Raw genomic sequence first — 14,927 nt, 5'->3', positions numbered from 1 at the left:
TGTCCTTGAACTGAGGGGCCCAGAACTGGGCAGAATATTCCAGATGGGGTCTCACCAGGGTAGAGTAGAGGTGGAGGAGAACCTCTCTTGACCTACTGACTACACCCCTTCTAATACACCCCAGGATGCCATTGGCCATCTTGGCCACAAGGGCACATTCTGGTTCATGGCCATCCTGCTGTCCACCAGGACCCCGGGGTCCCTTTCCCCTACGCTACTCTTAACAGCTCAGTCCCCAGCCTATACTGGTATGTGGGGTTGTTCTTTCCCAGATGCAAGACTCTACACTTGCCCCTGTTGTATTTCATTAAATTTCTGCCCGCCCAACTCTCCAGCCTGTCCAGGTCTCTCTGAATGACAGCACAGCCTTCTGGTGTGTCAGCCACTCCTCCCAGTTTTGTGTCATCAGCAAGGGTGATGAGGGTGCACTCTGTTCCCTCATTCAGGTCATTGACGAATATATTGAATAGTACTGCTCCCAGTACTGACCCCGAGGGACTCCACTAGATACAGTCCTCCAGCTAGACTCTGTCCCATTGACAACAACTCTCTTGACTTCTTTCCTTCAACCAATTCACAATCCACAGGTCCATCCCACAGTGCCACTGGATGCTGGTGTCACAGCAGAGCTATTCCTAGGAATAAAGGCTAGAGGAGAGGATAATGACTGGGGAAGCCTTGCAGCTCTTGCATGCTGGGCAGTAAGCTGTCTGTCCTGCAGCATGGCCGGTCTCGGCTCTCACAGCAAAAGCAAGCCCCTGACCCCTCTACCTGCGAATGTACATGTCTGAGGGATATTGACCTTGCAGGGAGCAGCAAGTTGTGAATACCTCACATGAGGTGTGCTAGCTCTCCTGGTGGGCTTTGCCACACTGACATGGGTTGGTCTCTCTCTCCCCAGATAAGGAATTCAGTGTCCGGCTGGAGACAGAGAAGCGTACATACATTGTGGGTGAGCCGGTGGAGTTCCGATGCATCCTGGAGGCACAGAACGTCCCTGACCGCTACTTCTCCATCTCCTGGGCCTTCAACAGCTCCCTCATCGCTAGCCTGGGACCCAACGCCGTGCCGGTGCTCAACAATGAGTTTGCCCAGCGCGAGACGCTGGGCCAGCTCAAGGTAGCCAAAGAAAGTGACAACGTTTTCGTGCTGAAGATCTACCGCCTCCGCCTTGAGGACAGTGGCAAGTACAACTGCCGTGTGACTGAGCGAGAGAAGACCGTGACGGGGGACTTCATCGACAAGGAGAGCAAGCGGCCAAAGAACATCCCCATCACTGTCCTGCCGCTCAGTAAGTAGAGGCTTGCCCATCCCCTCCTGGGGCCATTGCTCTACTGGGAAGCTCGCTGGTGAGGCCGTGATGTGTCCAGACTTTGGCGGTGAGGAAGAGGGAGGAGAAGAGATTACATGCTGTGGAGGCTTGAAATCTCAACTGGCAAGATTTGTTTTTATTTCGATGGGAAGGGGATAATAGGAGAAGGAGGGCTATGTGTCAGGTTCGTAGGTGGGGAAACGTGCACCCACCCTGGTAATGACACCAAGCTGTCAGTTTTGTCCTTGAGCTGAAGGTGTGTGTGACAGCCTCTGACTTGCTCCTCACACCTCTTTCCTCACCTTGCTCTGCAGGGAGCTGGGTGCTCCAAAGTGCTCAGCAGGCATAATGGGGAGACCAGCTTGGCCTAGGAGCTGCTAGGTTCCTACAGGTCATTCAGCAGCTGTTCAGCTGTCTTGTAAGACAGCTGTACTGGGTGAAACCAGAGTTCATGTGCTCCTTGAGCCTTGGTTTGGTCTTAGCATAGAGCTCTGTTGTGGTCACTGTATGTCTGCCAACCCTGGTGAAAACAACCCTGCTGGAGGCTTGCCTGAATGCCTTTTATCTTTGTCAAACAAACATGATAAATACAGAAATAACAGGGTGAGAGGAGAGGGTCCGTGACTCATTCCTTGTTTTGCTTTCTGAAACTCAGGTAGCTGTGGCATGATGAACCATGCACTTGTTGCCCAGGCTACCCTGGCAGTGGGCTTTGACCAAGGAGAGGGTAGCTGTGAGAGGGTTTTGAGCGATGTTTGTCTCCTATCTCAGGTTTGTAGGAAATGCAGCCCTTTCTTCTAGCTTTTTTTCCCCTCCTCATTTCTCCAAAAGAAATTCCATTTCTTTTCTCTCCTACCGATATTTGGTCTCATTTTTTTGGCTTCGAAAATTACTTTAGCTAGAAATCTTGCACTGGACAAATGTCTAAAATGTAGTGCTTCTAGGCACAGCTACCTTTCACACAGGTTTCGTTCTTTCCATTTAATAAATCACCAGCTCTAGGAACAAATGTGATCATTTTTCAAGGGTGCTAAGTGTCCATAACTCCCAATGGAAGACAGCAGTAACCACCACTCAGTATCTCTGAAAAACCAGCCTTAAAGCCTTACATCTCTGGGAAGCTCAGGATACCAGTTTTTTTTGTGATGTTACCAAACATTGATAGCTAGCTCTAGTGTCACTAGTGATGGGATTTTAGGAGAGCTCCCAAAAGGTGTTGTAGGATTGGACGTGGCAAGAAGGTGATCAGGATGACATGAATTGAAAAGCCCAGGGAGCTGGAAGCCTTTTTTGGCAGAGCCGGTTGCATGCGGTGCATGTTGTAGCAACACAGATTCCCTCAAGTTTTGCTGAGATTCCATCCTGGACCTGCAACCAGAAGATGCGGCAATGTCTCGTGAGCCATAGGCAGAGAGATTTCTCCCAGCTTTGGCCTACACCTGCTTTGAGTGTGCAAGTCACCAGGAGCAGCTCGCTGCCCACAGGCTGTTTTTGGATGTGGTCACGCATGAGGTTAAGACGTGCCTGGACCCAAATGTGTGGGCAGTTTCCTGCACCTGGTAGAAAGCCTCTCTGGCCGGCAGCGTCCTTCTTGCAGACTGAGAAGTGGCGAGTGTGTATCATCTCCCCTGTGTGTATGCGTTTCTCTCCTTAGAGACCAGCATCTCCTTGGAGATTATCAACAACGCCAGCAATGTCTTGGAGGGGGAGAGCCTGCGCTTTGGCTGCAGCGTGCGCTCAGGCTTTGGGCCCCAAAGCCGCTTCTCCGTCGCCTGGCAGCTGGTGGACAAGCTGAACCGGCGCAGCGAAATTGTGCGTCTGGATCGGGAGGGCACCCTGCAGCCGGGCCCCTCGTACGCCGAGCGCAGCAGCTACGGGGGCATCCAGGTGGAGCAGGTCCGGCCCGGCTCCTTCACCTTGGAGATCTTCAACAGTGTCAAGGCGGATGAGGGCCACTACGAATGCCGGGTGGCCGAGTGGACGCGGACGCTGGATGGGGAGTGGCAGATGGTTGGGGAGCGGCACGCGGGCACCCCGGTGTCCATCACTGCTCTGGGTGAGTACTTGAGGTGCAGGGGGCTGTGTGGCCGTGCTCCCTGCGTGCCCAGCCCCCACCACCCAGGAGGTCACCTGTGAATATCTGGGGCTGCACTTGGCACCCTTGCCCTTGCTTGCTGGCGAAATGAAGGTACCCAGCAGCCTGCCTGCAGCTCCTGGTAGGTTGATGCAAGACACCTGCATGCCCTGGCGCCTGTAGGGGCAAAGGCTGAGGGGTGGCTGTGGCAGGAGCAAAGCAGGGGGTGGCTAAGGAGAGGGGCAATGCTTCCAGCATCCTTCTGAAAAAAGAGGCTGCCAGTCCCATGACATGTCCCCCCAGCATTGGAGCCAGGCTATGAGCAGTGCAGCGGTGGTGCTCCATCGGCAGCCCATGGGCATCGAAGCCTCCTTGCCTGCCCTGGGTAAACCTTACCTCCACTTGCCAGACCAGGAGAGCAAAACACTGGGCATCTGGTGGCCCAACCACCAGAAATTTTGAGCATCTCTGACAGCGTCAGAAGCCTGCAGAAGACACAGGTCAGGAATGGTCCTTACTGCCTCTGCAAGGAGGCGCTGAGCTGCTGGCCCCGAACTACAACGTTGTTCATGCCCTAGCCAAACTAGGACCTGGGATCATTGCAGCTAGTACTGTGCTCTGTAAAAGGGCTCCTCTATTTAAACACAGTGAATCCACATCAGTTTAGGAGAGGGCAGGTGGGGCATTAGGGATTTTGCACGGATTGTGAATTACTTTGGTCCCGCTCAGGCCTTGCTATATTAAGTCCTGGACTAGTTCCCAAAGTGCTCTGCAAGAGACTGAAGAAGGGATGACTGCTCCTATATAGAGGCCACTGATTTGCAGAATGCCAGGGCTATAAACAATGGGGAGCTCTGTTGAAAGGCCAAGATAGGAATTTTGGTGTGGGGGTTTTTTTTTTGGTTCTCTACAGTATTAATCTTAAGCTTTGGCAAGATGTGTGAGAGACCAGACTTCAAAGTTGTATCATATTCTGACTAGCATCTTGCTTTTTTTCATACTTTCCTCCCTTTCACTTTTGACCTTCTTTCAGAGGCTGTTTTGTCTGGAGCTAGAAATCTTTGCTATATAGCTTTCAAAAGTAGGTGGGGCTGTTAGTTTATAAAGAACTAAAGGCAGATTCTCATGGGGTTTCAATAGAGTCTTCCTCATGAGGTCAGCAGCATTTGGCCTGCTGTAGGTCCGTGTATTGGCCACTCTTTTTACTCTGCCACTTGTAGAAGTGTTGAGATTAAGCACTGAGATTTTAAAATATATCATTTTTACTCGTGTTAAAATTTAAGATGCTTGAAATTGACCAGCACTTCTAGAAGATGTGATGGAAAGGTAGTTGTCCCTCCTCCTCCTCCGCTCCTTGTCCCAGAGAAGTCATCAGCTGTTAAGCATGTTCTGTCAAGTCCTAAGAAATTCCTAGGTCCTCTTCCTATAGCTAGCAAAGCTGAAGTAGTTCATGAAAATTTAGTGGAGAAAATATTGAGTATTGTTTCATTGCTGCTGAATCTGATATTTTTTGTTCAGTGTAATGTTTTTGAAGTGTCCTGAGAAACTCAAATGGAAGGTGCTAAGAAAGAGCGAGAGGTTTATGGCTACAGAAATTGCTAATAAAAAAAAATGCAGTAAATTCAGTGATACTCACATTTCAAGCTAAGGTCTAATCATTTGCCAGTCTGCCAGGGTAAGAAACTCTTTAGCTGAACCAGCACAGATGATGTTCAAACACATAAATCTATCTACAGGGTGTTCAGAAACAACAGCTGGAAGAGAGGTGTACTGTCGAATGAGACCCGATGTCACTGAACTTCCAAGGGTCTTTAGTGCCTGGCAGGGGAAGGAGTCTTTAGTCCCCTGGCTGGGGAAGGAGCAGGTAGGGGGCTGCTGTATTCTTGTAGGGAGGTCTTGCAGAAAATCTGCTTGCTTTTATGTGTGGCTTCTCTCCTTTTGTCCCAAGTCCCAAAGGCCTTTGTGTGTTAACCTAAGTGCCATGAGCATATTGGTTGACTTGAGGACCTGAGAAACACACCTGGCTTTTGCATAGCAGTCAAGAGAAGTCCCTTCATGAAGCTTCCTTTCCCAGGCCAACTGGAGATTAAACTTTATGAAATCAGCTGGTCTTGGTGAAACTAAGTTCGCTCTCTAGAGCCATTGCTGGATCAGCAGTGCTCCAAGCTGGGCTCGGTTACACCCTTACCAAGGCAGGAGGGCTACTGCAGGGTCTGAAGGTAAGGGCTTACTTGAGGGATGAGATGCAGCAGTCCTGCAGGGGAGACAGCCTGGGTCTTGCTCTCCTCCCCTTGGTAATCACTGAACATGTTGCAAGAGGCTTTAATCCCAAAGATTGACCTGTTTTCTCAGTAATTACACGTCCCGGAGCTCTGACATGGTGACGCTGTGGGGCTGCAGAGGCACTTGCTGGAAGCGTGTAGATATGGCGGTGTCCATGCTGCAGCTGGTCTGGCCCGCAGCAGCAGCTCTGTGGGTTGTGGTGAGCTCCTAGCTCATCTCTCGCGCTGTAACTTCAAGCCAGTGGCAGGCTGAAGATCCATGTTGATCCAGAACATGTTCCTGTTTCTACTGGGCACTGGCTGGGGTCTTCCGCCACAGTGGTGGCTGTGCCAGCTGCCGGGATGGTCAGTGCTGCAGAGGGAGGGAGGAGAGCTGCCAGCCAGCTTGGGATATCCCATGCAGCATCCCGGGAAGGGAGCAGTTCTTGGGGATGTTGCTGTAGAAAACAAGGTCCCTGCTAAATCTGCTGGCTGCACTGAAGTGATTAGAAGAGAAAAAAATATTTCCCTCTGCAGCTTGGAACAAATGAGCAATGGAAATACTCTGACCCAAAATGTAAGACAGTCAACTGGGAATGTGTTATCTTCAAATTACGAATAGACTGCTGGTTTTGAACTCCCCTAAACAAACAAAGTGCTGGGGGTATACAAGTTGAAATGTGTTGACTAGCTTGCAGAGTGGTGGACGTGTGAACATAACTGCATAAAGCCATCCTGAAGCTGTGGTCTGGAAGAGAACAAAAGCCATGCTGTGTGAAGAACAGGAGCAACCATCTTCTCTTTCAGTTGCCTCCTTCCTGGGGTTTTGTAACCACTGCCACCTCTCTGATGCATGAACAAAGGCTGCTACTTCTTGCTTTCCTCATCTTTCCTTCACCTGCAGCAACCAGCTGCGGACCCGGGGTAGGGGACAGGGTGGGGACCCCCTGCCCGAGAGGTGGATGTGAATTGTGGGGTCTGCGAGCAGTCAGGCCGGTGCTGGGTAGCTGCTCTGCCTGATGCTGCTCCCTTACCGCTGCGCTGTTGCGTTTCCGTACGGGGCTTTGGCAGCCAGCAGAGGCTGGCAGCTCGCCCTCTGGATCTCAGGGGATCTCACTCCTCACAGAAGTCGAGCACAATCTTGGTGCCGCTGCAGCCAATGCTCACTATGCAAGCGGTCACAACTATGCAGGCACTCGAGTGTGTTTTTGCAGCTGATTTTCAAGCCACTTTGCAATTGCAAACAAGGAGTCGGCACAACGCAAGCAGCTGATTACTCCAAGCCTGCGACTGGATGACCACGCTCTAGCTTTTGCATGCTAACCAGCAGGGTCTTGTTAGGCAGGTGTCTCTTAAAGCCCTTTTCTCTCTTTCCACAGAGGCTGGATTTGCTGTCACAGCTATCTCCCGCACCCCTGGGGTGACCTACAATGAGTCCTTCGATCTCCAGTGCATCATCAAGCCCCACTACCCATCATGGGTGCCAGTGTCGGTGACGTGGCGTTTCCAGCCAGCAGGCAGCACTGAGTTTCACGACCTGGTCACCTTCACGCGTGATGGCGGGGTCCAGTGGGGTGACAGGTACATGGGTTTCCGGACCCGCACCGCTATCGAGAAGGCTGAGTCCAGCAACAACGTGCGTCTGAGCATCAGCAGGGCGAGCGACACGGAGGCCGGCAAGTACCAGTGCGTGGCTGAGCTCTGGAGGAAGAACTATAACAGCAGCTGGACACGGCTGGCAGACAGGACCTCCAACCTGCTGGAAATCAGGGTCCTGCGGCCAGGTGAGTGCCGAGAGCGCATAAGAGGGGCTGGGAGGTGCATTGCGGGAACAGGGTATGTACCAGTGCTGCAGTGGTCTCTCCAGAGTGAGGACTGCTCTCATGGCTGCAGCTGACATCTCACACTTGTGCATGGCTCAGCTGGAACTGCTTGGCTGTTTGGCCACAGATATGTTGGAGCTCCCTTATCCGCCTCTGGGGAGCTGGGTTGTCTCTTTGCTCCTTGTGTGCTATTCATGGGGTTTTCTTCTGGGAAGCGACATGGCCGAAGCTCAATCCAGTCTCTCGGCTGTTCTTGTTAGACAGAGGTGACTTTCAGGTTGCCACGTCCATTCATCAGAGGAGACTAACCTGGGGAAGAGAGGAGAGGAACAGGGCAAACAGGATCAAAGACAGGCATGCTCCCACCAAAGCCTGCACGTGCACATGTGGCGTGAGGTACTGCAGCTCTTGTCTAGTAACTGGCTTCATCTTTTGATTTGCTGGAGGCATCTTCAAAAGCAGCTAGCGATCAAAGAGCGTGACTTTCATCCCCACCAGAAACTGAGCCTTTTTCCACTGGAAATCACCAAGGCCATGGGTGCCCACACAGAGTGTGCAACAGCTGGGCAACAGACATCTGGCTTGGCACAGAGAGTCAGAAAACTTACAAGGTGCTTGTGCTCCCTATACAGCCAATGGAGAGAGTTAGGTGCTTTCTGTAGACCTTGTCACTGATGTTTCGGTGGTGCCTTTTATTGTCCGTGAAGCGTGCAAAGATACATAGTCAAGGCAGCTCCCAACCGTTGCTGAGCTGAACAGTTTATTGCTGTCTCAGCTTTAGGGCTGGAATTGATGTCTGGAGTGAGGCACCTTCAAGACTCTTGGCTCAGGTCCTTGCAGCATGGTAGTCCTCCCTTTGTGTGCCTGTGCAGAGGGACTCCTTCCTAGGGTCTGTCTTCTGGCTTGGGCTTTGTGTTTTTCCCCTCAGTGGCCCTTTTCATACTGTCCTCCGCCTTCCCCGACACTTAGCATGTCTTTAGAAAAGTCAGGGGATGCTGGCAGCTCCAGGCGCCTTACAAGCTCTCTGTGATCTTTCTTCCCTCTGTCCTTCCTTTCCCCATCTCCAGGTTAATCTTCTCCATTTATCTTGATTATCCTGCCTTGTAATACGTGTTTTACTGCTTGCAAGGTCAGGTTGGTGATGTTCATCATTTTAGCTTATTTCCCTAGGAAACAGCATCGACTGGATATGGTCCCTGGAGTGATATGCTTCTTCATGGCACATCTCTGTGCATGCATATGTGCGTGAAACAGAGAGAGAAAGAGAAATCCTTGATAACAGCTTCCAGAAGAGAGCCTCTGTGCCACAGCTGAGAGTGGAGAGGAGGACATTAAACCGTGCTCTGGCAGCCACTTCTTTACTGGAGCAGTGACCATGAAGTGATGCCTTACAGAGCAACGTCTCCATGGTTTTTACCTCTCCCTATCTCCCTGCTGCTCAACAAACTACTGCTACACAAATCTTAGCTGTCAGTCCAATAAGCCTTGCATAATGTTTGTGGTTTTATGGCTCACAAGCCGGGATGGAAGAGAGGGACTCCTCAGAGCGTCCCCAGCACCATGGTTGCGCTCTCTTTGTGTTTTGTTTCCATGTCCCAGGCAGCCTTTGAGAGCGGATGGTTGATGTTCTCCGCGAATCCAGTGCTGATAGTTGTACCAGCGACTGCTGCGGTTCTCTCTGGTTTTGCAGGCTGCAGAGGGTTACATCGTGTCGTTACTGGGTCTTTGGCTGGATAATCTCCAGAGAGGATCCAGAATGAAGTGGGACATACCTTTCTCGGACACCTCTGAGTCAGCATCCTAGAACCCACACAGTCAGGCCTGTGCTGATGAAGCAGGTGCTTGTTTTCAGGTTAATATCCAGGGCTTCTTCAGAAGGGGTCATTCAGGACCCCTACATGGTTGAACATCTGAGAGATCTGTCAGTCTAATTCTGTGTCTCTATAGTCACCTTAATCTGAGATAACTTCAGGCTGTATTGGGTGTCTTAGTCCTATCTTTCTCCTTTCTCTTGCCACTAGCCACGGGTTCCTGCCTTGACCCATATGCCAGTGGGTTTGGGGTGAACTGTCTCTGCTACTGATTCACTAAGGGACGCTGTGAAGAAGGCTTGTTTTCTGCAGGTTTTTTGGCAAATTGAACCAGTGTGTGTTTCCAGATTGTAAGTTAACGTTGGGATTCTACTTTTCTCCTTGCTCCCTGTTTGTCAGAGTGACCTTTCTATTTGACAGGTTCCAGGTGCAGATGTCACAATCAATATATGTCAGCCTTTAAAGTGTGTTCAGGTGAGAAAGGTAAAATAGCAGCTGCCCGATTGCTTCATTAATCTCTTTGGTTTGTGAAATCCAACGTCCTTAAGGGACAGGGTGCTGGAGCTTCTCCTGGTGTGTCGGTTTGCCGTTTCAATGCTTAGGCTGTCTCTCCTTGGCACTCTTCCAGCGAGTAGTGTTTGTAGTTGTCATCCGTGCTGAGTGGTAACTGCAGAGGTGGCAGTGCTGGTTTTGAGTTGCGGGTATTAATGTGGCTGCAAAGTAATTTCACCTACGGCTATCTTGTGGCCAACAGGTAATGCTGAGGAAACATCAGCAGCTTGAAACACTTTCTTTCCTACACCCAGGAAGAAACAAGCAATATTTGAGAAATGAAACACTTAGTTCCTGAAGGAGGGAGTGAATAAAGCAGGCAATGGCAGCATTAACACAGCCCTGAACACAAGGTCTGTAGGTGGGATGGCACAAACGTCCTGTGTGGCATCTGGAGACAGATTTGGCCTTTGAGTGTGACGTTTCTGGCCCCTTGTGCATGAAGCTGTTGTAAGGACTAGCAGTGTGAGGAAGAGCCCTATAAAGGGTGCTGGGTGTATGTGTGAGAGCTTATAGAGAACTTAGGTATCCTGAGGGCATGGTCACTTGCTGGTGTGTGAAAACTCAGCAGCAGCAGCAGTAGGAACTGAAGCTCCCATTCATGGCTTGTTCCTCGAGGTCGCGCAAGCCTGCACACCTTGGGTTGCTAAGTAGAGGGAGAGTTGTGCGCAGGTAGGGGCGCGCAGGCCTAGGTAGCTTGTGTGAGCTTTGCAGGGAGAGAGACCTGTGCTGCTGTTGGGTAAGTGCTGGGTTTTAACTTCTGTTGGCTGGATCAGAAATCCAGGGTGGTGTTGGGGCTCTGTCGGGCAGGATTGTGGACCAGGCTGCCTAGATTGCCTGTGGCCAGTTTGTGTTCTTACAACGCAGTGCTCTCCTTTTACTTCCACCTCTCGAGCTGTGGAAAGGTTGTTTCTTTCTTGGTGAGCTCATGTTGCAGCAGAGGGGGAGGAACAATAAAAGTACAGCTCGATTCACACCAGCTGCTTCCCTGAAGCCAAAGCTGGCAGGAGACCACGCAGAGGAGCGTGGGCTGAGCTTGGAGCGAGGCCCAAGTGCAGGGGTGGAGATTTCTTCCCACCCACATCCTTGTGTTCGGGGCTCCCCTTCCGCTGCGGTATCTGGCCTGCCTCTGAAACCCTGGGTCTTTCATCCCTGAAATCTGGGGCTTGCCCCAAGGGTTCACCACCCCTTTCCCTTCTAGAGACAGAGGCTTGCCTTGCTCTTTGCACACTTGCCCCTTTCCAGATGGAGAAGAGCATTCTCCATGCAAGCTTTACTAGATGTGTCCTGTCCTTGGAGGGGACAAGTGTGGTGACTCCCTGGCACTTGCTCATCTCTTGGGTTTTAGGGAAGGCAGAGGTGCAGGCGGTTCCTTTTGAATCCAGGTGACCCTGGAAGCATTTGAATTTGGGCTGAGCTCTTGGTGTGAGGACGCTGGCTGAGCAGTATCCCTTTGCTGCTCTCTGCCGCCTTCCTCACTCAGTGTGGAGGGGGAATAGTGCCCAGGCTCCGGGTCCTTCCTGGGGAGGGAAGGTGGTAGATAGATGCGTGTGGGTCAAGGGGAGACTCAAGGGCTGTCAGGTGGTCTCTGTTCCCGGCTCCCTCTTGGATCTTGCTTCTCCCTGCCAGGTTTTAAGGGATGGGATGGCCGAGACACGAGGCGCTGCTTGCGAGCAGCGTGCATCCATGCGATCTGCGGGACTCAGACAAGGGCAGCAGACAGTCTCTGGAGGCACAGTCCATGATGGGGGCTGTGCTGCAATCTGGACAGGCTAGGACATCTGGATAGGACTCTTTTGGCAAGGAGGCTTGAGCAGATTTGTGCTGGCATATTTAAATTGCCATTGTCTTCATGTGCATTACTGTACTTATCTTTCCCCTGCAGCACAAGCAAGGGGGTGATTCAGCAGAGCTTTGAGAGGGCCTGGGGTCTGAGTGCTGAGGAGTCTCTCTGGCAACAGCAGGATAAAAAAGCAGGGCTTTCACAGAAGTAGGAGGTTGTGGCAATCCCCTGGAGCATCCCCTTACCCCTTTCATACTCAGGCACAGACCGGCCCATCCAGACGTGCAGGGCACCCACCTCCCCATGCCTCTGTGCTCTTCCCACCCCTCTGTTCTTGCGTTGTCTCTCGGTTGGTTCCTTTGTGACTAATCCTGGAGCAGGCGTACGGGGAGAAGCTACAATCGCCTCTATAAATCTGCCCTCTTGCTGCCGGGTTTTTGACAGTAATGAGTGTGGGAGGAGGGATGGGGAGGGATGGCGGAGGATGATAACCAAGCAGACGCCAGGGGTGCTGAGCTCCTCGCTGCTTTTTTGCAATCTGGGCTACAGCAGATTGATTGACCTGGGAGCCGTCGAGCAAACAAGGCAGTCAGGCTCTTCATTAGAGCATTAATTAGCTTCCAGGGGCTCTCCAGGGGCTGCTTTGTACAGTTTGGTTTATTAGGAGCTGTCAAGTTGAAACCATCGTGGAGGGGGAGGGTGGAGGCTCCTCAAGCTGGCCTTGGAGAAGCCAGGGGAGGCTTGTGCCTGAACCTTACTTTGAGAGTAGAGTGAGCCAGAGCTGTGCTTCTGCTGAAACCTTGCACCGAGGTGGGTGCAGAGCGGTCTGCCGCTCTCCTGTTGTCCATGAGAAACCACCACTGACAGCAGCTTGGCTGTGTTGGGCTAGTGGTGGCCAGAGGAGTGGAGAGCAGAGGATCCTTATTTCCTTGTCCAAGCCCGTCCCTGGCAGCCACAGAGAGACTGCTCAGTATCCTGCTCGTCCTTCCCTCTGAAGGCTCAGTGAGCAGCCAAGCAGGGGATGGTTGTGGCCGTGCAGGCTGGGGATGCTGGGAGGATGAGGAGGGGATGAGGCAGATGAGAACTGGAAAAACAGGCTGCTTTATGACGCGCTTAATGCTGGGAGAGGAGGACTGATTTTCAAACAATTGCCAAGACACTTGCAGACTATAAGGAGAGGTTTTCCCTAACAAAGGAAAATCGGATATTACTGTTAATGCCTTTCTTCTGTGTCATTTCTTAGTAATGTCTGCATGTGAGGAGTCCTCCAGTGGATGGATACAAAAGATGCCTTCTCTGTGATGGGTAGCCAGTGGGGTACTGAACAGGCTTTTGAATAGAGACTCAAACAAGTGTTTTCATGGGCGGGAAAGTGCCTACTTAAAAATCTGACACTTTTTGCTGCTGGCAGCATCCAGCAATAAAGTTAAACAAGGAAACCTAATGAGCTGGAAACTTCCTTACAGAAGTGAAGTCTGGAAACTTAAGTTTGCTGCTTGCTTGATCCCAGAGTGGTTTTGCTCTGTAGAATAGCACCGCTTCCCTGCCCCATCTGGTAAGTAGTTGTACTCTTGCTTGAGTGATGAAGGAGTTCAAGAAGTGCTCAGAGGAGACAGGAGGCTATTCAGCAGCAGCTGTGACTGCGGTGCAGAGCAGTCTCCTCTCCCTTGGGTTCTTGGGGACTTGCTCCTTTCCCTTCACTGCCAGCAGGGTAAGACCTGCTGTTCTGCCTCAGAGCTGCTGCTCTTTCCTATTGGCTTCCAGCACAACTGAACAGATGAAATGAAGGAGTTCAGTGTTGGGTTACCCAGGGCTGTCCCCTTACACAGACCTACATTACCAGCCTAGCTGGAGCCATTTTTCTTTTCCAGGTAGCACAGGTGGGTTTGCTTCTTCCACCTCATACCCCTGGTAGTTTCCTACCCCCACACATTTGCCCTGGGGAGCTCTGTCCCCATACTTGCCAGGTCCTCTGAGACAGCTTCCCCACTTAGACTTCCTGCCTTCCTCTTGGCACGGTTATTCATCCCAGGCTGGCACCCTGGGGTACTTTTTCTCCACACTTAGCCGTCACTCCTTGCTCCCAACTTCCCCATCTTTCATCTTCCCCATGTACCATCACTGTCACAAACACCCGAGAGCCTCGTCGGTGACGCTGTGGTGCATAACACATCCCCTAGTGTTTAGGCACTGGTTTGTAATTGCAGAGTTGAGGTGGGGTTTTGCCCACGGGCGTGCATTCATGTGAGGATGCTCTCCCTGCCCCGCTCCAAGAGGGACGCTTCCTTGCTGGCCTTGTCAAGCCAGGTATGGATTTGTGCTCATGGATATGGGAGAGGTGCTCTGCCACCTCACTCAACTGGGCAAATCTGGCCCAATGCAGGTCACACATTGGTGTGAGGTTACATTGGTGTCAGCAAAGCCAAAGCACGCAGAGCAAATGTCCTCTCTATCCCACAAAAAGACTGCTGTGTCGAAACAAGCCCATCAGTATGAGCAGCAGGGGAGGGACCCCCGTACTGGATGCGCTCCAGTATTCCTGACCCCGTGCTGAGGATGCTGACCCTGGCCTTGTGGGGTCAGAGCTGTGATTCACCTCCCCTTGCCTTTGGTTTCCCATCTGGGAGCAGTGATACTTGGCTCCTCTGCAGGTTTGCCTGTGAAATATTTTTGTCAGAGCCAAGCGTGTTGAGCTGATTGCAGTCAGTTATGTTCAGGGCTTCCCTTGGGGCTTCAGCCTGGAAAATGCACCCAAGGGCATAACCTGAGAAGTTGAACTTTAAATGTATGAAGCATTTGGGATGCATTTCACAAGGGTGAAGGGGGTGGAAATGGACCCTAACCCGTCTCAGCCTGCTCTGTGTGCGCCCATTGATCTTACTGTGGGCAGTCTTGCTTTTTGGCCCCCTAACAAGACTGGCAACACCAGGAGACCTGGGCTGTATTCAGAATATGCTGCTCTGTTCAAATTAGCTTTCTTCATGGTTACTTTTTTAGGAGCAATTTTTTTCACTACGATTTCAAAGCACTCTCTGCTTCTCTCTCTGATATCTCCTGAGCAGTTTTCCACTCCCATTTGCAGCATGCATATACAGAACCACGGTGTCAGCCTGTTTGCAGTCTGTGCACATGCAGCTTCTTTGATGTTGTCTTGAACGTCTTCTCTCCACACACTTTAGCTTCTCATCGATTCCCTGCTTGCTCTCCTTGGACTGAAATACTCTACAGTGAACAGTACTTAGATGTTGTCCAGTTCTAAAGCTTTGTGCATCCCTCATGTCCTTGAAGACTTCAAAAGCAGAGTCAGTGGG

At 51.4% G+C, this 14,927-nt stretch overlaps 1 protein-coding gene across 1 annotated transcript in view; it reads left to right on the top strand.

The window, feature by feature from the left end:
- Nucleotides 1–14,927, top strand: part of IGSF3 (immunoglobulin superfamily member 3) — a 101,383-nt gene that overhangs the window by 67,600 nt on the left and 18,856 nt on the right. Inside the window, exons 16-18 of the mRNA XM_086460355.1 lie at nucleotides 902–1,291; nucleotides 2,967–3,368; nucleotides 7,027–7,431. Coding sequence (XP_086316481.1) covers nucleotides 902–1,291; nucleotides 2,967–3,368; nucleotides 7,027–7,431 — 1,197 coding nt within the window. The remainder of the gene's footprint in view (nucleotides 1–901; nucleotides 1,292–2,966; nucleotides 3,369–7,026; nucleotides 7,432–14,927) is intronic.

Source organism: Leptosomus discolor, chromosome 1 (genome assembly GCF_034619465.1).
Source record: "Leptosomus discolor isolate bLepDis1 chromosome 1, bLepDis1.hap2, whole genome shotgun sequence".
NCBI lineage: Eukaryota > Metazoa > Chordata > Aves > Leptosomiformes > Leptosomidae > Leptosomus > Leptosomus discolor.
This window is presented reverse-complemented; position numbering and strand designations above follow the sequence as displayed.